The following is a 25,004-nucleotide window of genomic DNA, read 5'->3' as shown; positions in this document are numbered from 1 at the left end:
GTGTGCTCAAAGCACTGACTTGGGTTTGCAAAATCTGAATGCAAATCCAAGTGTGATAAAATGTGATCAGGATTTTATGTAGGGAGAGGTTACCTGTGTTTTGGACTTGAGGAACTAATGGTGTGTGAACTGCATCTTAAAAGATGAGCAGCATTGTGGCAGGTGGTGGTCAGGGGGAGCAAGGGATGCTCTAGACAGAGGGAGGAGGAGCAGGGGTGAGGTGGCAGGCGTGACTGGATAGGAGTCAGCTGGCCATCCTGATGGCCACTCAGGGGAGCAGCAGCAGAGAAGCTGGAAACATCTGAGGAGTTCACATGTGTGGGCTCCATCCAGGGGTTCACAGACCCCACACTTTGAGAAGTGCTGGATTAGAGCAATGAGACTGTTTGCAGGAGTATGTCAGATGAGAGTTCTTGGCATGACATAGGAATTAGGTGTCGGTCTGTGTAGCTCAGATGGTAAAGAATCTGCCCGCAATGCGGGAGGCCCTGGTTCAATTCCCAGGACGGGAAAGATCCCCTGGAGAAGGGAATGGCTACCCATTCCAGTGTTCTTGCCTGGAGAATCCCATGGACAGAGAAGCCTGGTACAGTCCACGGGGTTGCAAAAGGCTGGACACAACTGAGCGACTATCACTACTACACTGTAGGATAGAAACAAAAAAAGCAACACGAGATATTTTGGGATTGCAAAGGGCAGAGCTTGGCATCTCACCTACTGTGGCCTCTGAGAGAAAGTTGAGTGTCTGGAGACAAAGGTATTAAGTTTTGAGAGGCTAGAAATTATCTGTGGCAGTGCATGAGAGGAATCTAAATTAGTCCCAAGTTAAAAACTTTTTTAAAAATTTTTATAGAATTCTTAAAGGTTAGTTTCAGTTTACAATTATTACAAAATCTTGGCTGTGTTCCCCATATTGTTCAATACATTCTTGAGCCTCTCTTTTGTCCAATAATCTGTGCCTCCCACTCCTCCACCCCCATGTTGTTCCTCTTCCCTCTCTCGACTGGTCACCGCTGGTCTCTGTGTCTGTGAGTCTGCTTCTTTTTGTTATATTCAGTACTTTGTTGTATTTTTTTAGATTCCATATAAAAATGATATCATACAGTATTTGTCTTTCTCTTTCTGACATGTTTCACTTAGTATAATACTCTCCAAAGCCATCTATGTTGCTGCACATGGCAAAATTTTGTTCTTTTTATGGCTGCATTACCTGTTTCATTGTGTGTGTGTGTGTGTGTGCATACGCGTGCGCTTGCCACATCTTCTCTATCCATTCATCTGCTGATGGTGTGTGTGTGTGTGTGTGTGTGCCTGTGTGCGCTTGCCACATCTTCTCTATCCATTCATCTGCTGATGGACGTTTGTGTGTGTGTGTGTGTGTGTGTATGCGCCTGCATGCACTTGCCACATCTTCTTTATCCATTCATCTGCTGATGGGCGTGTGTGTGTGTGTGTGCGCGTGCGTGCACACGTGTGCCTGCGTGCACCTGCCGCATCTTCTCTATCCATTCATCTGCTAATGGACGTGTGTGTGTGTGTGTGTGCGCGTGTGTGTGTGTGTGTGCGCGCGTGCGTGTGTGCGTGCGTGCGCTTGCCGTATCTTCTCTATCCATTCATCTGCTGATGGGCGTTTAGGTTGTTTCTGTAGTTTGTCAGGGGCTTCTTCCCTGGTGGCTCAGGCACTAAAGAATCCACCTGCAAAGCGGGAGACCTGGGTTCGATCCCTGGGTTGGGAAGATCCCCTGGAGGAGGGCACGACAAGCCACTCCAGTGTTCTTGGCTGGAGAATCCCATGGATGGAGGAGCCATGGTGAGTCCACGGCAGAGTTGAACACGGCCAAGCGGCTGAGCAGAGCACGTAGTTCGTCAGCTGTAACCGTTGCTGCTGTGGACTTCCAGGTGCACGTGTCTTTTAGAATTCGTGTTTTTGTTTTTCCAAATATGTACCCAGAAGTGGAATGGCTGGGGCATGTGGTGGTTTCATTTTTCATTTCTTGAGGAACCTCCACACTGTTCCCTGCAGTGGCTACAGAAGTAACTTTGTACGCCTGCAGTGTACAAGCGTTCCCTTTCCTCTAAATTCATCTGAACCTTAACCTTATTCTCTAAATTAGGGAAATACTGCAAGATCTCTAACTTTTTATGAGTAGCTCTGTCTTTAGTCTTATTCCAAGATAAGAGCAGTATTATCCGCTGGGCCTGCTGTTTTTGGTTCCTTATTAATTCCACTGATTAAATCAACTTCTGTTCAGAGAGATTTGCGGATTACTTAGCAGAGAAGTTCTGCATGGGACTTGGTGTCCATGTCTCTGACATCTCAGAAGTTCACCTCAAAAGTCAAGCTGTTTTCTTGTGTGCGTGGTGGAAGGAAAAACGAAGCTCATGCCTCAGAATTTTAGAGAGTGTGCACACTTGTGTCAAATGAAGGTGATGAACTTGATAGTTTTCTACAGTTTCTTTCCTTTTTCTTTACCTTTCTCTCATTAAAGGTCTCTGCCACATAGCCTTTAGGCAGAGACCGGGAGAATATTCAAAGTTGATTTCCAGCATGAGATGTGTGCATTTGTGGATGGTAAAATGCTTTGACAGGTTTAAGTGCTGTGAAGCAGTAAAGGAGTTATTTTGTACATATCATATCTTTTTCAGAATAAAACCTGTCTACACTAGGCTCTAAGCAAATTGGATATTAAAATAGCCCAGACCTCATTCAGTTTCATTATGGACAGACAGATATTGGTGGTGTTGCTCTTGGATCTAAAACTTCCCCTTTGGGGATAGTAGCTTCTAGTGATGGGGCCTATTTACAGTCAGATTGAAATGAATTAACCTTAAATAAAATTTTAAATTTAGTTTCTAGGTTGCATAAGATACATTTAAAAAAAAATGCTCAATAGCCACCTGTGGCTCGTGGCTACTGTCTGGAAGGCTTGGATATAGAACATTTCCATCGTTCCAGAAAGTCCTGTTGGGCACTGTTGAGGATGAAGTGGCAGAAGCTGATGTCAGCCTGTATGTCTGAATCGTGAATATTCCTTGGCTTTTGTCATCAGTCATGTATCTTTTAGGGCTTCCCTGGTAGCTCAGCTGGTAAAGAATCTGCCTGCAATGCAGGAGACCCTGGTTCGATTCCTGGGTCAGGAAGATCCCCTGGAGAAGGGATAGGCTACCCACTCTAGTATTCTTGGGTATCCCTGGTGGCTCAGAGGGTAAAGAATCCACTTGCAGTGTGGGAGATCTGGGTTCAATCCCTGGGTTGGAAAGATCCCCTGGAGGGAGGGCATAGCAACCCACTCCAGTAATTTTGTCAGGAAAATCCCATGCACAGAGAAGCCTGGTGGGCTACAGTTCATGGGATGGCAAAGAGTCAGACACAACTGAGCAACTAAGCACAGCACAGCACGTATCCTTCTTCCACTCCACCCCCCAACCCTGTTGTATTCTGGATGCACTGTGGCCTGTGGTCAGGCGGTTTAGAGTATAGGGGTTAAGTGTTCTGTGCCTGTACCCTGGCTGTGTCATTTACTGGCTGGACAAACTTGGGCACAATATTTAGCCAAAGACTCCATTTTCTCATGTAAAAATGAGGATGACAAGCCTGATCTGGTTGTGAGGATAAAAGGAGAGAATGCATGATGTGAAGTACTTAACTTGGCACACAGTAAATTCTCAGTAAGTGTTTGTTCATCCATCACTGTTGTTGTCATTCATATTATCATCATCATCAGAATATTTTTCTGTCTCAGGCAGGCACAGGATGCTGAAGTGTGTGCCTTCTAGGCATGAATACTCTGCGCTGTTGGAAATGCGAGCAGACAGGGGACAGGCAAAGGGTATCAGTGATCATTCAGCAGCTTTGTGTAGTTCAGAGTCTACTCAGTACTCTGTAATGGCCTATATGGGAAAAGAATGTAAAAATGAGTGGATATATGTATATATGCAACACAGGGGACCCAGGTTCGATCCCTGGGTGGAAAAGATCCCCTGGAGAAGGAAATGGCAACCCACTCCAGTACTCTTGCCTGGAAGATCCCATGGATGGAGGAGCCTGGTAGGCCACAGTCCACGGGGTCGCAAAGCATCGGACAGGACTTAGTGCCTAAACCACCAACCAATACGTATATGTATAACTGATTCACTTTGCTGTACAGCTGAAACTAACACAACACTGTAAATCAACTATACACCAATGTTCATGGATTGGAAGAATCAATATAGTGAAAATGAGTATACTACCCAAAGCAATCTATAGATTCAATGCAATCCCTATCAAGCTACCAACAGCATTCTTCACAGAGCTAGAACAAATAATTTCACAATTTGTATGGAAATACAAAAAACCTCGAATAGCCAAAGCGATCTTGAGAAAGAAGAATGGAACTGGAGGAATCAACCTACCTGACTTCAGGCTCTACTACAAAGCCACAGTTATCAAGACAGTATGGTACTGGCACAAAGACAGAAATATAGATCAATGGAACAAAGTAGAAAGCCCAGAGATAAATCCACGCACATATGGACACCTTATCTTTGACAAAGGAGGCAAGAATATACAATGGATTAAAGACAATCTCTTTAACAAGTGGTGCTGGGAAATCTGGTCAATCACTTGTAAAAGAATGAAACTAGAACACTTTCTAACACCATACACAAAAATAAACTCAAAATGGATTAAAGTTCTAAACGTAAGACCAGAAACTATAAAACTCCTAGAGGAGAACATAGGCAAAACACTCTCTGACATACATCACAGCAGGATCCTCTATGACCCACCTCCCAGAATATTGAAAATAAAAGCAAAAATAAACAAATGGGACCTAATTAACCTTAAAAGCTTCCGCACATCAAAGGAAACTATTAGCAAGGTGAAAAGACAGCCTTCAGAATGGGAGAAGATAATAGCAAATGAAGCAACTGACAAACAACTAATCTCAAGAATATACAAGCAACTCCTACAGCTCAACTCCAGAAAAATAAATGACCCAATCAAAAAATGGGCCAAAGAACTAAATAGACATTTCTCCAAAGAAGACATACAGATGGCTAACAAACACATGAAAAGATGCTCAACATCACTCATTATCAGAGAAATGCAAATCAAAACCACTATGAGGTACCATTTCACACCAGTCAGAATGGCTGCGATCCAAAAGTCTACAAGTAATAAATGCTGGAGAGGGTGTGGAGAAAAGGGAACCCTCTTACACTGTTGGTGGGAATGCAAACTAGTACAGCCACTATGGAGAACAGTGTGGAGATTCCTTAAAAAACTGGAAATAGAACTGCCTTATGATCCAGCAATCCCACTGCTGGGCATACACACTGAGGAAACCAGAAGGGAAAGAGACACGTGTACCCCAATGTTCATCGCAGCACTGTTTATAATAGCCAGGACATGGAAGCAACCTAGATGTCCATCAGCAGATGAATGGATAAGAAAGCAGTGGTACATATACACAATGGAGTATTACTCAGCCATTAAAAAGAATACATTTGAATCAGTCGTAATGAGGTGGATGAAACTGGAGCCTATTATACAGAGTGAAGTAAGCCAGAAAGAAAAACACCAATACGGTATACTAACGCATATATATGGAATTTAGAAAGATGGTAACAATAACCCTGTGTACGAGAGCAAAAGAGACACTGATGTATAGAACAGTCTTATGGACTCTGTGAGAGAGGGAGAGGGTGGGAAGATTTGGGTGAATGGCATTGAAACATGTAAAATATCATGTATGAAACGAATTGCCAGTCCAGGTTTGAAGCACGATGCTGGATGCTTGGGGCTGGTGCACTGGGACGACCCAGAGGGATGGAATGGGGAGGGAGGAGGGAGGAGGGTTCAGGATGGGGAACACATGTATACCTGTGGCAGATTCATTTTGATATTTGGCAAAACTAATACAATTATGTAAAGTTTAAAAATAAAATAAAATTAAAAAAAATAATAAAATAAAATAAAATAAAAACCTAAAAAAAAAAACAAAACAATCTCATTTGGCAATATGAAACTGATATGTTGTGTATTTGGTTCAGCTCACTCGACACTTATTGGTCACCTACTGAATGCAGAGAGTTTGTAAGCAGGTATCATTCAGAGCCCTGAGATGGGCCATGGCGGTGATGTGGAGGCTTGCAGCTTTCTGAACTTAAGTCTCTGTCATTTCTAGTAGGAGGGAGACAAGGATAAAGGGTAAGATGAGTATCCAGACAACTGTGTGAGAAGGACAGGGCTTCCCAGGTGACACAGTGGTAAAGAATCCACCTGCCTATCAGGAGATACAAGATCAATCCCTGAGTTGGAAAGATCCCCTGGAGAAGGAAATGGCAACCCGCTCCAGTATTCTTGCCTGGGAAACCCCACGGACGGAGGAGCCCGGCGGGCTGCAGTCCATGGAGTTGCAAAGAGCTGAACACGAATGAGTGACTAAACAGCAGCAATAACAAAATGTAAGGAGGACAGTAGGCAGATTCTGGTAAGGACTATGGGAGAGACACACAGGGCCGAAGATGTAGCTCCAGAGTGGGAAAGGCTTCTGTCCTGCCAGGCCGAACATGGAAGCCTTGTCCAGGGAATGGTAGGTGTGATGGACCTCAAAGACGTCGGGGTGAGATGGGAAAGCGGTTTGTGTTGGGAATAGTTGGCCTGAGGTCACAAACTTGGGAGAAGAGGTCTGAAGGGACGTCTGGGTCGCCCTGAAGCACGGGCTGAATGCCAAGCCCAGGTGGTGACCTGATTGAGCAGGCAGTGGGGAGCCATGGCAGGTTGTACACTTTCTGCTGGGTTCCACTAGCGCTTTCAAAGGGAAGAATGCATTCCTTTGGTGGGGGAGGGAACCGGGGATGAATGGCTGTGTTTGATCTCATAAAGCCACTGAAATTTGTCAAATGGCATTTCTGCGGCTGAGCAAAAGAACAAAGTTAAGCACACAGGGCACTCCCCAGGTGTGCAGCTGTGTGCAGGCTCGCTCCCTGCCATTTTTCATCCTCTGCCTCTCTGGCCCGGCCCAGTGGCGGGGCCGCATGCCTCAGGGAGGCCCAGACGCAGATGGAGCTGGTAGGGTTGAGTACAATAGTAGAGGGTCCCTTTGGACTTTTTCTTCTTTCAGAGAGTTGGAGGCAGCGGTTTACTGGAGCACTCTTTGATCTTCACTTAGCTTTATTTTATCCTATTGTGCCACGCCTTTTACTGGCTTTTCAAAATTAATATCGAGTTATCCCTAGTCCTCGGTAGCCAGATGTATACCCAGAGCTAGATTTCTAAGCCACGTGGCATCTTTGTGATCCCACAGCGTAAAACTGAAAACAGCAAGCTTTATTTCCTAACATGGACTTGAGTTGCTTCAAGTGGGTGGCTAAACAGACAACAGCAAATGAAACAGCTCACCTGTGAAAAATAAGAGCTGCCAGTAATTCCCTCAGTCTTCTCTAAGGTCTCTCAGGACCATCTGCAGAGCTCTAAGAATTTCCATTATAGAGCTATGCTAGCATTTTCCAACTTTAAAAATATTCTGATTTTTTTTTCTTTTTACAATTTCATCATTTGAGATGGGATGTTTCTTACAGTTTTGAGATGTACCTTCTTGGGGATAGTGTTTCATGAAAAGTGGCTGAAGTGGAGCTAATATTTATGTACATGATATTTTACAACCAAGGGGATGAGGCATTTTGGATGGTTTGAAAGCATCAGACCTCACTGCCTTATGCCCCCCACCACCCACCCCTGCCCAGAGGCTGTGATGAGCCTCGGAGGGCCTCCCCGGGACACACAGCTCACACAGCCCTCCACTGGGGCTGAGAGGAGGATAGAACTTTCCAGGCTGCTGCCCAGGAAGGGCAGAGACAGCAGGGTTCCTGGCGGGAGCCACCCACAGGATAAGCTTTCGAATCACCACGCCTGTCAGTGTCTCAGGAACCGACTGGTCTCCCCGTCTTGGATTTATTCCTCCAGACTCCATCTCACTTTCCTAGTAGGTGTTTAACAAGCTCTGTAAATACTCACACTGTCCTAGAAGGGGAGCTGAGAAGCCCTGTGTCCAGTTGACTCTACTCCCACGGGAGCTGGCGCAACACTGGTCCAGGGGCCTGGGGTTTATCTGGTCAAGACGCCAGCTGGTTAGCTCCCCAGCTATTATATTCCGGAGCTCCCTTGAGGTAGTTTAGCTGTCGTGGCCTCTTTTGCTCCCAAGGCTCTGCCAAGTAGCCTCTGAATGAGCCTGCTTTGCCTAAAGTGGCTCTGAATTAGTTTGCTGGGATTGGGCCAGTGGATAAGAAGGTCAGGCACTGTCCCTTCCTGGGCTCAACTTTTGAGAGGATGGTGGCCTGGAAACTCATTTGCCTGTATATCCTCACATTTTTGTTAAAAATGGGGAGGCACTTACAAAGCATTTTTTTTTTTTGGCCATGCCAGGTGGCATGCAGGATCTTAGTTCCCTGAGTAGGGATCAGACCCATGCCCCCTACATTGGGAGTGTAGAGTCCTAACCATTTGACTACCAGGGAAGTCCCTTACAAAGCATTTTAAATAAAAATCTGAGAGGCAGGCAGATAGGGAAGAAGAAGCAAAATGAAAAAGAGCTATTCTTAGGCCCTCCAGAGTTTAGGTGGCAACCCCAAATATGCCTCGGAGTAGCCTAAGTTATAATGCAGAGCCCTGTTACAAAAGTGAACATGAACCTCTGTTCTAAAACTGACAACCTTTAATTCAAAGGAATGAAAGGAGCAAAACAGAAATAGAGACATAGACGTAGAGAACACATATATGGACACCAAGCAGGGAGAAGGGGGTGGGATGAATTGGGAGAGTGGGATTGACATATACACACTACAGTATATAAAGCAGATAACTAGTGAGAACCTGCTGCATAGCACAGGGACCTCTGCTCATGCTCTGTGGTGACCTCAGTGGGATGAAAATCCAAACAAGAGGGGGTACCTGTACGCTGTGACTGCTGCTGCTAAGTCGCTTCAGTCGTGTCCGACTCTGTGTGACCCCATAGACAGCAGCCCACCAGGCTCCCCCGTCCCTGGGATTCTCCAGGCAAGAACACTGGAGTGGGTTGCCATTTCCTCCTCCAATGCATGAAAGTGAAAAGTGAAAGTGAAGACGCTCAGTCGTGTCCGACCCTCAGCGACCCCATGGACTGCAGCCCACCAGGCTCCTCCGTCCATGGGATTTTCCAGGAAAGAGTACTGGAATGGGGTCCCATTGCCTTCTCCGGGGTATCTGTATACATAAAGCTGATTTGGGTTTCCATAGTAGCTCAGATGGTAAAGAATCTGCTTGCAATGCAGGAGACCCAGGTTCGATCCCTGGGTTGGGAAGATCCCCTGGAAAAGGGAATGGCTACCCACTCCAGTGTTCTTGCCTGGGAAACCCTATGGACAGAGGAGCCTGGCGGGCTATAGTCCATGGACCACCAAGAGTCAGACACAACTGAGCGACTACCACTTTAACACTTTAAAGCTGATCTGCTTTGCTGTCCAGCAGAAACTAACACAACATTGTAAGGCCACTCTACTCCAGTAAAAATTAACTTTAAAAGAAAAAGGAATTGCAGAGGAGTAAAGGGAGGTTGAGGGAGTGAGGCGGGTCAGAGACATTTTTAGAAAAAAGGGGCGCATCAAGGCTCTTGAGCAAAATCGCAAGGGACCTGAACTGCTTTCCATTTTGACAGGACTTGGCCCTGGAAGAAGCTGTTCTGGAGGAACTGACGCAGAAGGTGGCCCAGGAGCGCAAAGCCCACAGGTGAGGCGGGGCTGCCCGTTGGCCCGTCTGAGACAGGAGGTGGTGGCCCCCACCCCGCAGCCTGCGGCTCGAGTCCCCACAGTTCTTTTTCTTGTAGCAATTGACTCAGCTCTGTTCTGAGAGTGCATGTAGATTGGAAAACTGTGCTCCCTGCCCCTACTCCCCTTTCTTTTTTCTCTCTTCCCTTTTTTTTTTTCCTTTCTCCCCCCTCCATCCCTCCTTCCCCCTGTTCTTCGACACCAGTAGACCCACACTGATGCAGAGCTGTTGGCCAGAGGAATTCCTCTCTCTGACCTTCCTAAAACTCTGCTGCCCGACTTGGGAAGCCTGGGGCTGCTTGTGCTGAGTGTAGATCAAGAGCTACTTTGGGTGGGAAAGTCAAGGTCAAGGAGAAAAATGGTGAGATTCAAGTCATCACTGAGAGCTTGCTCAGGGCTGCTTGGAGCTCTTTGGGATGAATAGAAAATAAACAGCTTCCCTTCCAACTAAACCACCACCACTTCCAACCTCAGAAGATGTGTGCAGCAGTCCTGGACTCTCTTAACTTGGTTACTTGGCTCCCAAATTATCATCCTCATAATCTTTTTCCTTTCTTCCTTTTTTCCTTCTTTTTTTCTTAACGATGGAGATCTTTTTTCCCAGGTTGGAGAAAAATACTATTTTTCCCCTCCTCAGTGGTCAGCATTATTCACCAGGATGTCTGGCATAATCCGTGTTCATAGGGCTGTGGCTCTCAATTAAATGCTTTGCCTTTCTCTTATTATTCCCTGTTGAGGGAAAGGTTACTGGGAGAAATGTTAATGAATTACTTAGCCGTGCACCGTGCCCACAGTTGGGTGATGATGGCTTTTCTCAGAACTAAAGCCACAGTTCTGGAATTTGCCACCAGGAGGGTTGGGCCTTCCACTGATTTTATTGCCCTTAACCGTTTCCTCCTTCGATGCTCTTTTGGTTTTAGTGGAATCCTGCCAGCAGAAGCCGAGCTTATGTACATCAACGAGGTGGAACGTTTGGATGGATTTGGACAGGAGATCTTCCCTGTGAAGGTAGCACCCCCCTGTCCTTGCTTCAGCTGTCTCAGAACAGCACAGGCATTTGGAAAACCAGTGTTGCTTGAGAGCAGAGGACCAGAAGGCTTGGCTTTCTCATTTCTACATGGCATTAGTTAGCACCAATTTACTTTAGTGAAAGCAAACCCTTTTTTGTTAATGGAGAGATTTTGAAGCTTTCCACAGTCCTCAGCAGACTATCTCAATTGTAAGACAGTGTTCTGAGTGAGTACCAACACCAGCCCATCTGGTGCCGAGCAGTTATCAAGGTCACAGCCGACCTTACAGTGGGACACGTAGCAAACGTCATGTGCGCCTTAATGCAGATCCTCCCCGGCAGTTTTCCTCCTCAGCCTTTTCTTTTCTCTTCTTGGGGCTTATGCAGTGATAACTGTTTTTGAGGAAGAATGAAACATTTCCTGGATTCAATCGTACTTTATTTCTCTGGCTCTAGAGAGCCTCTGCTGTGGGTTTCCAGCCCCTTTGGTGTTTTCTGGAAAGTATGCCTAGAAAGGGTTATAAGCACATCCCACCCTTTGCAACAGATTCACCTCCTGAAGTGAGGGTGTGGTGGTGGGGTCATGGTGCAAGGTCATCTGTAGAGCAGAGTCCATCATCCAAACTCATTTTCCTCTCTCTGCTGACCCACTTTACCAAAGACGGAGTTTTATCAGAAACCTAAAGCAACTGGCACATTTCAGCGATTTGGGAGACGCCTGCAATTTCAGCGTAAACATTTCACTCCAAACTGGCTCCACTGGCTGTTTTATAAGCGTTCTGTTCCCCCTCCATCGCACGTTTGCAATTTGCCTTAATGAGAACTGCCCATGTGTATCAAGTAGAATCGAGCAGGGTGGCCGCAGCTTGCAAAAAAGGCTAAATGACTCTTTTTTAGATTTGTTTAATTTTCTTTTGCTTCTCTAATGGCTGCCCTTCATAGGGTTGTAATCCATTTTCCTTGCAATAATGCCTTATGAAGCCATCTGCATCCCACTTACATTTCAGCAGCCCATATATAGTCATGATATTTTGGAAAATCAGAGTAAACTTTTCTCCACTTCTAGAAAACCAACTTCTCGGGCCCTGGAAGTTGGAGGTTTGGTCGTGGGGGTCATTTGCTTGCGTGGTTTTTAGTCATTCTGAACTGTGGGAAACAGAGGCAGTGGAGACAGCATTGAAATCCGCTGTGCTGGGTTCAGATGCATTTTTGAGTCTGTCCTTTAGTGGGAAAAGTACAGGGAGCTAGCAGAGCTACTCCGAGTGGGCAGACGGGCTCGGCTGACTCACGACCCGTGGGCGTAACTCCGCTGGGCTGCTGCTTTTTTTCCTCCCCCACCGCATATCTGTTCATGACTCAGGTGACCACCTACAGACCGCATGATTCCTGGTGGCCCAAGGATGAGGGGCGGGGCGGTGGTACCCATGGGGGCTGTGATGGAGCCGGCTGTAAGTGAAAAAGCAGCAAGAGCAGCCTGCCCGTGGTGGAGTCCCTCTGGGCTGGTTGGGTCCTTCTTGACCAAGGAAGGTTTCAAACATATGTTGTGGATATGTCCCAGGGACAACCATTTAAGTTTAGTGTGGGTTGTTTTCTTTTTCCCCCATGAGTGATTTCTCAAAAATTTTTTCAAGATTGGGGAGCAGGAATACCAGTGCGTTTCCTGACAGGTCTTCCCTTGCCCTCCACAAACACAGGGTGTCCGCAGCCTCCATGGGCTCCTGTACTGTCAGAGCAGGTGGGCCTGGGGGGAGGGAGCTTCTGGAATGGGTCACACGGGGTTGGAGCCTCAACCCCAGCTGCGTGTGCTGTTCTAACGGGTGTCTGGTCCGTGTTTTTTCCGTTGTCCCACGCTGATGGCCTGCCCTTCCCGCGTCCCCATCCATCCCCCTAGACCTCTGCACCCACCTCCTGGCAGCGTCCCCAGGGAAGTCTTTCCACAGAATTTTCCTTTTTCTTCGCATCTCTACTTTGCCCGTCTTCTTTTCCCACGTAGATTCTTTTTTTTGATCATGTAAATTACCTTCTAATCCCTTGTGATTACTGAGGCCCTCTCCCTACTCCCTAGTTCTTTCTCGCTCAGCTTTTGCCATCAGCGGTTGTCTTTCCCTTTCTCTCTCTCTGTGAGAAGATTCCTTCGTTAATGGAAAGTTTTGGGGAGGTGGGTTGAGAAGAGGTCCTTGAGAAGGAGGTCTTTGTGTCTTAAATGGGTATTCCGAGGAAGGTAGGGGTTTATCTTTCCTTTCTTGGGCTGAGTTGGGCATGTCTCTCCCCTCACTCCACAACGAGGACACCTCCCAAGTGAGAGCAGGGGCTGGATGATGGTTTGCTCACTGGATGCTGAGTCCTGCTCCCGCTCTGCTCTCAAGAACACTGGAAGCTGGGTTATGCTTTCCCAGGCAGGAGGCTGGGGCACCTGACTGGACCAAGAGACCGGACTGAAGACAAGACCCCTGGCCTCTCCCAGACAGGGCCCAGCAGATTGCCCAGCAGTGAAGCTTATAGTCCACGTGCCCTTCCTGTGCTCACAAAGGTCCCAGCCAGTGTTTAGCCTCCCACGCTGGAGTGTGAATACATACCCGATCATACACACCCCAGGGTTGCCCCAATAGGAATAACAGAGGTCAGTGCAGTGAGAATGAAGCATCCCGAAAGAGGCAGAGATTCTGCAGGGTGAAGGATTCCCCCATCCCTCACACTGTGAGCTTCAGGGATTTTACATATATATGTGTAGGTATTTATATATATATTATATATTACCTCATTGAAGGAGCAGATTGCTTTTAAAAGAGAACATTCAGAAAATAAAAACTCTCAGAAATTTACAATATGATATCGGAATGGTAAACTTAATGGATAGGTTAGAAGGGAAAGAAAAGTCTCACCCAAAACCCCGAAGTTATGGAATGTGGGAGGCAGGAGATAAAATTGGAGGGCCAGCCCAAATGTTCAGCATCTGAATAATGGGAGTTCTGAAGAGAGTGAACGGGGGAAACAGAAGGTAGTAATTTGAGAAAATATCCCAGAACTGAGGAACACGAGGTTCTAAATTGGAAGGCCAAGCATGGTGGATGCAAATGGACACACTCTAGGGCTGTAAGTGGTAGAAGTGGATGCCTTTAAAGGAGAGGAAATGATGGGGCTGGGTCTGCTGCTTGCTGCTTTAAACAAGATCTAAAGAATATTCAGTTCCTCAAATTATGTGCCTGTGTCATTGCTCAGATACAGTATGCATATATAATCAAAACGTATGCACATGTAATTTTGATTAAAAAACACAAAAACTAGGGTTAAAAAAGATATCAATAGATGCTCATGAAAGAGCTCTTCACTGCCAGCCAATCTGAGAAAAATCCTAAAATTCTTTCTTAAACAGGAAATGTGACAAATTGAGATAAAAGAAGAAAACACATCTGTGTAGTCTCTTAGGAGGTGCAGCGGGGTGCCTCCCTTCAGGTTGCTTTGTTGCCCGGATGCCGTCTGCGATTTCATTCCACGTGTGGGCGAGAAACCGGGTGTGGTCCGCATGGGGAGGCTACCCGACCGCTGGGACGCTTTTCATCACGACGATCTCTTGTTGATCTTGCGCAGGACAATCATGGAAACAGTGTGCACCTGGGCATTTTCTTTATGGGGATTTTCGTGAGGAACAGAATTGGAAGACAAGCAGTAATCTACAGGTAGTCTGATTTGTCTCCTTTCTCCTTTTCCCTGGAGGTGCTCTCGCAAACCACACGGAGTACGAAAGTTATACGGATGAGTTAAGAGCCAGACGGTGGATTAGAGCTGAGCTTTTCTCAACTCTAATAAGATCAGCCCTCTCTGCAGGGTTTAAGTGGTTATGGAGAAATTCCTCTCACTTTCCCTGGGGGTTTGTTTGGGGGTGGGGGATGGAGAATGCTCTTTCTTCCCACTGACTCCAAGAAGTGCGTAGTTGAACTCCCACTGAGCCAGAAGCCTGGAACCAAATTCTATGAGTCTGGTTAGAAATGGGCTCTTTAGGCATGAGATTCCTGCAGGATCACCTTTGCCCAGATTACCCATGACCAGTCATTAAATCCAACCTGGCTTCCATCCATTGCCCAGCGTGCCCTTTGCCTAATGCCATGTGCTATAAAGGTGCAAACTAATTTTTCTATTAAAGAAAGAGGGCTCTTTGTGAAAGTATGTTTTGAAAAATCAATGTTTGTTATCATTAATGAAAAGACCTTGGTCCTTTTTTATTACTTTGATCCTTCAGCCTTCTTTTCCATTTAACAGGAGTGGAAGCAGCATAGGGAAGTGACAGGGTCCATGAGTTTGCCTTGTATTGATGCCCATAGATCCTATGCTAGTGTCAAAATCTGAAAAACTACATGCTTGCTTTCATTTATGAGGGCAGTGTGGCCTATTATTTACAGGAAAAGCAGCTTTCCTGCATGTGCATCTGATAGGCAGAGCTGCATGTCCAGGGAAGATCGAAGATGGCTCTTAGAGTCAGAGCATGGTCCACCTTCTGGAAGTAAATTCTTGGCCAGCCTTGTACTTGTTGGATCAGCAGTTACTGCAGGTCATTTTGAGAAAGTTTTCCCACTAAAAGCTTCCTAATTGGCTTTTGTTTTCCTAGGTCCCCACCCTGCCATTATTTTTGTCCATTTGTTTTCTTTTGCTCTTTGAATAGAAACATTGTTGAAGGAGAAGTAGAGAGAGAGTGCTTTGGGGCTACAAAATAAGCTTTTTGATTTTTGGACATGTTGAAGGAAATGGCAACCCACTCCAGTATTCTTGCCTGGAGGATCCCATGGACGGAGGAGCCTGGTGGGCTGCAGTCCATGGGGTCACTAAGAGTGGGACATGACTGAGCGACTTCACTTTTGACTTTGGGACATGTTGCAGGACTCATATACCTGCAATGAATTGAACAAAATATATAAATACGGGCAGAGTCGCAGCTATACATTTTTATGCCCAGGTAAAGCTATCCAGGCCTTTTGTCCCACACAATTCTCTGTAGCTAAATCAGTGCTTGAGTCCAGAGAAGAGAAGCAGATAGATTTTGCATTCTGGCGCTCTGGATTAAATCTAAAATAGCAGTTTGAAAGTTCACTGTTCATAATAAGCCCCTCACGGGTTTTGTTCAGTTTCCCTGGGAACTGCTTCCAGCCCACTTCCTTTAGCATGGTGCCTTGAAACCCTTATAAGATGTGAATTTACTGCTACTATAGTGTCCTGTTAACTGTGCCACTAAAGGTGAAGTCATATGGTGGAGTGAGGAGTGGATCCAGAATTTTGGCCATCTATTTGAGGGAATGGAGCCAGAGAATATCAAATATCTTTTCTCTTTTGAGACCCTCAGTAAGGAGCATGTAGCTGTGAGGCCATGTAGATGTGATCTTGTGGAACTATTAACAGACAGCTTGCAGAGTACCTGTAGATGTATATAAACACAGATGACATTGGTGTAATAGAAGGGTGATTGGAGGAAAACCTGAAAGGGATCGATAGAACTCATGCTGATAAGGAAGGTTGCTGCTTCTGCTGAGTCACTTCAGTCATGTCCGACTCTGTGTGACCCCATAGATGGCAGTCCACTGGGCTCCCTCGTCTCTGGGATTCTCCAGGCAAGAACACTGGAGGGGTTGCCATTTCCTTCTCCAATGCATGAAAGTGGATAAGGGTAATTCCTCCCCTTTGACCCAAATTGCCTCATCTGCAAAGTGGGAAAGTTGTCTACCTAGAGAGCCGATAAAAGAACTGGCTGTTATACAGAGAGGAGGCAACATCATTACTTTCATGAGTTCAGCAAGCATCTAGCCTGTGCCCTATACCAGATGCAATCAGTCCATGGAATACAGAGATAAAGCAGGCAGAATCTCTGCCCAAGGCACGGGTCCTATGGTTGAGTTTGGTTTAGTTAGGAATCTGATCACAGACATAAACCACTGTGATACAATGTGGTGACTGATAAAGGACTACACCCGGCTCTTTCCTGGCGTGTAGGTGGTTGGGAATGAGGAAAGACTGCCTGAAGAAGGTGGCCGCTTCTGAGTCTTAAAGGAATCATGCAGGCAGAGATGGGAGTGCCACGAGCAAGCACAGGATGGAAGGGGACTTCCATGGCAGTCCAGCGGTTAAGACTCTGAACTTCTACTACAGGGGGTGTGAGTTGGATCCATGGTTGGGGAACTAAGATCCCTCATTCTGCCACAACATGGTCAAAAAAATTTTTTTTAAGTTAAAAAAAAAAGCAGGATGGAGAGGAAAAGGCAGTGGGCAGGGAATTATAGGTTGGGGAGCAGAGTGAAGGGCAGGTAGTGTAAGAGGTGATTAGAAACCGGCTCTAAATAGAATGGGAAGCAGGAGCTTTACCTTCCCTTGTCTGGTGGTGCTCTCTGTGTATCCCATTTTAGGTCAGATCTCTATGAGGAAAGGGAAGGAAATTTGTCTCTGTGTGTCTTTAGATCACAAAAATGTAGGCACATTGAACCTTCCCTCAGCATTTTTTCTAAGTGGCATCATCAAATCTGTAGTGTACATTGCAACACAGAATCTCCGTGAATTCTTCAGCCTAGGTTCCTGAAAATACCTAATTTATTTTTATTTATTTTTTTTGCTGCCCTATGTGACTTGTGGGGTCTTAGTTCCCAACCAGGGGTGATCCGGGGCACAGAGCAGTGAAAGGCTGGACTCCTAATCACTGGGCCTCCTGGGAACTCCATACATGACTTTTAAATGACCTGCTCTCCCAGCATTGAAAATGGGGTTCATGGGAAAGACTTTGTCCGTCTGGAAATATGAAAAACTAGGCAGCAGAAGTCTCTTGCATATTTTTCTCCTAGCTCATAAGGGAAAGTGTACTTTATCAAACAGCAATGTTGAGGTGGTATGTCGCTATTTAAGTAGATGAATATTGCATTTTATTTCCATTTCTGCTTTGAAGGAAGAAACGTTTAGCTTTTTGAAATACAGCTAAACCGTAATTTGTAAAGTGAGGCTCAGTAATAGCAGATGACCCTCCTGTCATAAATGTCTGGAAAGTCTTTGGGCAAACACTGTGGGGTTTCTTCTGCGCAGGTGGAATGACATGGGAAACATCACCCACAACAAGTCGACTATCCTGGTGGAGCTCGTCAACAAAGAGGAGACTGCCCTCTTTCACACGGTAAACAAAACAGACAGTGAAGGCAGGGTCCTGCAGGCCACTGGCGGTCTGACTTCTCAGCTCCTAATATGCTTTCCTTGGTCTCCATGTCATGAGAGAATAAATAGTCTAACAGACCCATAACTTTCCATTACGTGCCCAGCGCTGCCATCACTCATTTCCAAGCGGTGTTGGTGACCTGATGCTCACAATGCCAGGGTTCCAAGCTGAGTTTTACTCTAGGCTTTGTGTTCCTCCACCAGTCTTATTTGTGCTGGATTGCAATGTCTGGCATGCCCTTCACGAGTCAGCTCTGATGATATGGCGTGGTATTTTCTTTCGTTGGCTTATTTGGGTTTTCTTTGCCATCACAGCCCAAGGCTGATCTGAAGCAAACTGGTGACTGCCTTTCAGTTGAGTGCCTTCTTGAGAACCAAGGCAGTTCACGCACCTCTCTGCTAGATATCCATGCCACACTCTGCCTTGATTCATTTATTGATTTGCAAAGCATTTGGTTTGGCATATATAAAGACACGCCAGATCACCAGTGTAACTCCAGCGCCATGGACATAAAGGATTCTCTAGCACGCAGTATCATCTAACATCCTTGGGTGGGCTTCATCGACGTGACCACTGCTGAATTTCAGCATGTTGGTTTGTGGCTCAGGCGGCTACTTTGTGCCTGACGTGAAGGAAGGAAGGGACATGTCCCTGCCCAGAGGAATCGTAATAAAATGCATATACAAACAAGTGTTTATTTCTTCTTTTCCAAGGAGGATATCGAGAATGCCAAGTACATATCTCGACTGTTTGCTACGCGGCACAAATTTTACAAACAAAACAAGATCTGCACTGAGTAAGTAAACATTTCATCCACCTGCTCTCTGGATGGCTCGTTCCAGCTTCAATTCTTACGCTTTCAGAATGTTGTAGATCACCTTTTCTGCTCACTCTTTCGCCTCATTCCTTGTAGAAGCTAAAGGGGCAAGCTGAAGCCAGGCGGGAGGGAAAGAGCTTTAATGATGAAGACCGTCTGGTGTCGCCTATATGCCTAGGGGGAAATGATTTGCAAATTGACTGTGAATGCTTGACTTCCTGGATGGAGTGGCCAACATCAGTGCCTTTCCAACCTCTGCCATGAGTTTGGAAGAGCCGAGCGGTTCCCAATTTGCCAGGGCGCCCCTTCGTGTCAGATGTAGCGTGTGTTCAGAAGCGTGTAGCAGAGTGATGAGCCAACTTGAAAGAGAAGAAGCTGCTGTCATCCTCAGCCCCGTGGCACTCACACAGTTGGCTAACCCTGCATGTGCTTCTGGGTCAAGTCACCCGCCTGTAAATGAGAGGCCAGGGTAATTAGAGGAAGACTTGGAAGACACTAATAGATGTCACAAATCCATGTGTGTGTTTTCAATTTAATTTGGAAATGGGGATGATAAAGAGAGTCTGATGAGAGAACTTAACCGTGACCTGACCTTGGATAGAGTGTGTCTGGCTCATGCTATCATTGAATTTCCTCTGGTTGCCTTCAAAAGACATTCCTCAGCAGAGTACCTCAGCAGTTGGGGCGCCCAAGGTGCTTAATTTTGTTTCAAAGAACTTCAGGGATGTAAATGCAAGAGAAGAACTGCTTTCCCACTTCCCCAGTGGACACATCCAAGAGTGTGAAAATGCTGTCCTAGAGCAGATCCTGCTGTAGAAGGCACTGCTTTAAACTGGAGGATCAGGTCCTGGCAGACTTTTTTCCCTATGTGATGGAGACTCTTTTAAGCCAGTCTCTGCCACTGGTCACTCTTGGAGTCTAAAAGTATATTTGATAGTACAGTCAGTCAGCCCTCTGTATCTGTGGTTTCACATCCGTGGAGTCCACCAACTGTGGATCAAAATATTTTTTAAAAATTCCAGAAAGTTGCAAAAAGCAAAGCTTGAATTTCCTTTGTACTGGCAGCTGTTTACATTATATTAGGTATTATGAGTAGCCTGAGATGATTTAAAGTGTGTGGGAGGATGTACATTGGTTATATGCAAATCCTATGCCATTTTACACAAAAGCATCGGTGGATTTTGGTATCTGAGGGGGTCCTGGAACCACTCCTCCTTGGATATCAAAGGATGACTCTATCAGATCTGCAAACAAAGTGTGCAAACATAAACAGAAGAGCACTGATTCAGGAGCAGCAATTTAAACAGCCATGTCTATGTTATGAATGCACATGTGCATACACATGTTCTCATGCACGCACACACAAACCCCATTCTTTTGCACGAGTGCACACGCACACACACACACTATTCTTTTGTGTATGTGCACACACACACACCCCATTCTTTTGCATACACACCCCATTCTTTTGCACGCACGAATGCACACACACACAGACACACACACCATTCTTTTGTGCACGCACACACACCATTCTTTTGCACACACACACACAGCCCATTCTTTTGTGCATACACATCATTCCTTTGCATGCTCACAAACACACCCCATTCTTTTGAACAGATTCCCTATAGGTCACATCTTTGCAATTTTCTGCTACTGCCTTTTATTTGTTGAGATGTCTTTGAATTAACAAGAATTCTATAGTTGACTTCCGTAGGGTGGCTTTAAGAAGAAAACTATTTTGAGAAGTAAATATCACTATAGTCTTCTTGTTTGACCATATCTTAGCAAGTGGCTTTATTATAAAACTTTCTGAGTATTTGTATTTCTTTTGTGTCCTTTTCTTCATATGCAAGTGAGCATCACATATTAGACTGAAAATTAAGGAAACTCTGTTCTCCTTCGTACTTCTGTAATAACCATTCCTTTCTTCTTCCTAACCAGGTGTGGGAGGTTCCTATTCTCATATCTGATGAAAACTGGGGCTCTCTAAAAACGCCCTCATCCCCTACATAGACAGTAAACTCTGTATGCAGTTTTAGAGTCTCACCATGGGCTACATGAAGGCTTGGGATAGCTCTCTGGAGTTTATGAAATCAGCATCATATGAGCAGTATCCTTCTCCAGAGGTCTCTGTTCTCTGACCTCTAAAAGATGGTCTTTGATTTTTATTTCCCTTGTAATTCATCTTTAGAAAGAAGCCTCATTCTTTTCATATTACTTTGTAAAACATTATAAAATATCATTTATTCCAAACATTTTGCAAATAAAACAAGAACAAAAAAGGAAATTAAAATTGTCTTGGCTTCACCAACCAGATATAGAAAATATTTTTGTTTTACCATAATTCTTATTTCTTTGATATGTAGGTTGGCTGGATCTTCTTTGCTGCTCTCAGGCTTTCTCTACCTGCGGCAATCTGGGGGCTACTCTTCGTTGCAATGCACAGGCTTCTGTTTGTGGCGGCTTCTCTTTTTGCAGAGCACAGGCTCTAGGTGCACGGGCTTCAGTAGTTGTGACACTCAGCTCAGTAGTTGTAGCTTGAGGGCTCCAAAACGAGGGCTCAGTAGTTGTGGTATACAAGCTTTGTTGCTCCTTGGCATGTGGAATCTTCCTGGACCAGGGATTGAACCTGTGTCTCCTGCACTGGGAGGTGGGTTCTTATCCACTGTACCACCAGGGAAGTCCCTGTTCTACTGTGATTCTTAACCCATTTTGTCTACTTTCCCCTCTTCTCCCTCTCTCATCTATCAGGTCATCTTATACATGGTAAATAAGAATAACCATCCTCATTTTTTTCAACTTTTCATATAGACAATCCAATTCTCCACCCCCTATCAGACGCCAACCCACCTGGAGCCGGTCCTCCCTGGTATGTATGACATCTTCAGTTATCAAGTCCTCTGATCGCTGGGGTTCACGTGTCCTTCTGTGGTTGATTTTGAGGGGAGGGGTGGCCAGGGCATCATGACCAGGTGAAATCTGATGAGAACGCAGAAGGACATCAGTCTGCTCTGCAGGTGGGGTGTGCACACCCATGGCCATCACTTCTCTAAATGTGACCCCAGGTTCACCCCTGGGAGTCTTATTCCAGGCCGATGAGATCTTAGTCCTTCAGCATGCAGCTTACTTTGTGTGTGTTTTTTTCCCCACTTGCTTTATCACTGTTCCTGATTTTTGCACATTTAGACATGTCATCAGTTATAATCTCGGCAAATTCTTTTGTATTCACTGCCATAGACAGTTTAATAAACTAGTCAGAAAATGACTCCTTGAAGGAAATATTGAAGGAGTCTAGTTGATGGTCTCAGATAGAATATTTAGTGGGGAAGAAAATTAAGGTTAATTAATTTTCTAATTTTAAGGTCAACAGAATTTGAGTTGAGGTACTTTTCTACCTACTGTTAGCTTTAAAAAAAGAAACACAAAAAAACTGCTCTCCTCATACGAATAAGGAAACAACTCATTGTCATGTGAATAAGGAAATAACTTATTCTAGGTTATGATTTATTTTACACAAAATCAAAATAAACACATGACCTTTAAATGTCTGTAGGTGAAGAGTTCCTTTGAATTGATGGGAGAATAAAATTTTTCTTTATACATGATAGGACATCTTTAACCTGTCATTTAAAAGGAACTATTTAAGGATTTTTTTTTTTTCTGGAAAATGCATTCACATGAATTCTTAGAATGCTAGAGTTTGGACATCTTATCATCATGTAATAATTCCTGAGAACCCATGTGTAAATACTATTAATTCTCTGTGTCAATGCACGATCTCTTACAGAAAGTCCTTGGAGATGTAGTGGGTTGCTTTGGGCTTCTCCCCTGAAGCAGCAACAGATTTCCTCCTGGCATTGTTTTCTTTATTCTTCTCCTTTGTTGATATTATTTCCCTTTTCCCTTCCTTAGAGTCCACAGGTCTTTACTAATGAGATAAATGTTCACTTGTGTCCATGAAATGCCAGGGGAAGCAGTGTTTCAGGGCCATCTTGTGATTTGATCGCATCCTGATTATCTGGAGAAGATGCAGAGGCTTTCCTGTTTCATTCGGATGCAGATAATCTGCAGGAAGCCAGGTTCCTGGCTTCTCCCTTTCCTCTGCCCTTTAGGATTAAACCGTGTCAGCAAGTGTTCCTTGGGATGAATGAGAGTAAAGCCAGATAACGTTGTCGCCTTTGAGTTTCCTAGCTGATAACCAGGGTTCCGGGTGGTTGTTTTTCTCTTGCTCCTCTGCCTCCTATATTGTGGCATCTAATTTGTTGTCTTAGCAGATCTAGAAAGAAACAGAATAATACACTGAAATATATAAAGAGATAGAATAAATAATACAATCCTGAAATGGTATTTGGAAGATTGCTATTATTACTTCTCATTTGTATTGCTTATACACTTATGTCGGTTCATAAACAGTCACTTACTTGTAGGATTTTTCTTTTTTAAAAAATTAAAGCTAGAGAAGGCAGGATGAGCTAACTTTGCCTTGCTGTGTATTTCTATTCTCTTATATGAATCCTTCCCTGCTGGCTTTTTTTGTTTTTTTTTTGTTGTTGTTGTTGACCTGAAAACTGGCTATCCAGTCATGGAAAAAATTGAGCTGAATTAGGTGTTACCAAAAAGAGGAAAAATATTTTTAAACTGCTAGTCAAAGACCAGCCAAAGAGAGATTTGGGAATGTTTAGAAGAACTGATACCCTTAACTACTGTATTAGATTGGTTTCAACTTTTATTTCTTCTCTTCTGATTCTCTTTAATTTTTGGATTTCTGGTCATTATATCTTCTTTATTTGCTCTTTTGGTACATAAACATTATTTGCAGAAAAGGAAATAGTAGATGAGTTATCAACGCAGTTTCATATTGCCGAGTGTTCTTCAGTCTAGGGATACTGAGAAAGTGTGACCCCTGCTGGCTTTGTATGGTTTTTTGGTTTGATCTCAACTTCTGTCCCAAAGCAGTAATATTTAAACCAATGTCTATAAGACAAATTTAAAGATAATCAAATAGAAATATAAGAGACTGTCCGGTTTGGTTGTTTGCAAGCTTAAAGTTTATTTTTTAGCATTACAACTTTTTCTTCAAACATATTTTTACTTGGAACCCCAATATCTAAATAAAATGGATAATGTTGGAAGGAGGAGACTGATTTGATTGACAGGAAGCTGAGACCTACTAAGATTAAATGACTTCCTCTAGACCACATTAGCAACTAATCATATTTCCTTTGTCGGCTCCCCAAGTAGTAAAACTGTCTAAGCATTTTGGTGTTTTCTCTAAGAGTTTTACCCTCCTCTGCAACACGCAGTTATTCAGATTGAGTGTAAATGGCCATGTTTGAGTCTTAGGGCAGTGAGTCTTCACTGAAAGGGTAGATGATTGCACCTGCGAGGTTCTCTGCAAGACCTTTCCACATTTGGTTCTGCAATGGGGGAGGGTCAGTAAGTGGTCTTGGGAATCGCAAACTTACTGTTATGGGTCCCCATTTCAGATTATATACGTTTGCAAGTGGGCCCAGCTTAACACTCCCACACCCCTGTTAGAGGTTGTTGTGGCAACGTGAACTTCGGCCACGGGTACAGCTATGCCGAAGGATGCAAGCTTGTGGCTTTAGGAGGGACCCAGTTTTGAATAGAAGGAAACAGGCTTCCCCTCGACTCTCATTATGTTTTAGGTGGAACATAATAATATGCATGTTCTGAGTTATTCCTTTGAAAAATGGCACTGGGAACTTTGCAAGGGTGTTAGAAAATAAGCTATAATGAAGTGCCTTCATGCTGATTGCAGCCTCTTTCTCACCTTGAACCAGCCTCCCCGTTCCCTGCTTTGTGTGTCTCCAGTCTGAAGCTTGGTGATGAGATGAGGGTGCAGATGCTCAGAAGAGGGTAGGCTGAGGGAGGGAGGCAGAGAATCCCTCGCACGTCTCCTTGCAGGGATGAGCAGTGGGGCCTGTCGTGTGCTCGGGCTGGCGCTCGTGAGCGTTTCGGTGCAGGACCTCCCACGTGTGCTGTGTTCTCTGTTTCAGCCCCGGCAACAGCCCTACATCCTGCCTCCCATGCACGTCCAGTGTGGCGAACACTACTCGGAAACACACACTTCTCAAGGTAACGCTGGCTTGCTGCTGTCCCTTCTTAAGACCTGAATTTGAGTACTGGGGATCAGTGCTGAGATTATTTTGTTTTAGGTGACAGCAATACTTTTATTTTAACTTTGT

General features: G+C 44.9%; 1 protein-coding gene across 5 annotated transcripts in view; it reads left to right on the top strand.

Moving 5' to 3' along the window:
• The window catches only part of PTPN14 (protein tyrosine phosphatase non-receptor type 14), a 190,279-nt gene that overhangs the window by 138,427 nt on the left and 26,848 nt on the right, over positions 1-25,004 (top strand). For all 5 annotated transcript variants that reach the window (XM_044942707.2, XM_006074263.4, XM_044942703.2 and 2 more), the window contains 7 exons: positions 9,678-9,748; positions 10,707-10,794; positions 14,384-14,472; positions 17,846-17,933; positions 18,686-18,768; positions 21,607-21,664; positions 24,816-24,894. In XM_044942707.2, the coding sequence (XP_044798642.1) occupies positions 9,678-9,748; positions 10,707-10,794; positions 14,384-14,472; positions 17,846-17,933; positions 18,686-18,768; positions 21,607-21,664; positions 24,816-24,894 (556 nt within the window). The remainder of the gene's footprint in view (positions 1-9,677; positions 9,749-10,706; positions 10,795-14,383; positions 14,473-17,845; positions 17,934-18,685; positions 18,769-21,606; positions 21,665-24,815; positions 24,895-25,004) is intronic.

This window comes from Bubalus bubalis, chromosome 5 (assembly GCF_019923935.1).
Source record: "Bubalus bubalis isolate 160015118507 breed Murrah chromosome 5, NDDB_SH_1, whole genome shotgun sequence".
NCBI lineage: Eukaryota > Metazoa > Chordata > Mammalia > Artiodactyla > Bovidae > Bubalus > Bubalus bubalis.
The sequence above is the reverse complement of the archived record's forward strand: the minus strand, read 5'-3'. Positions and strand labels throughout refer to the sequence as shown.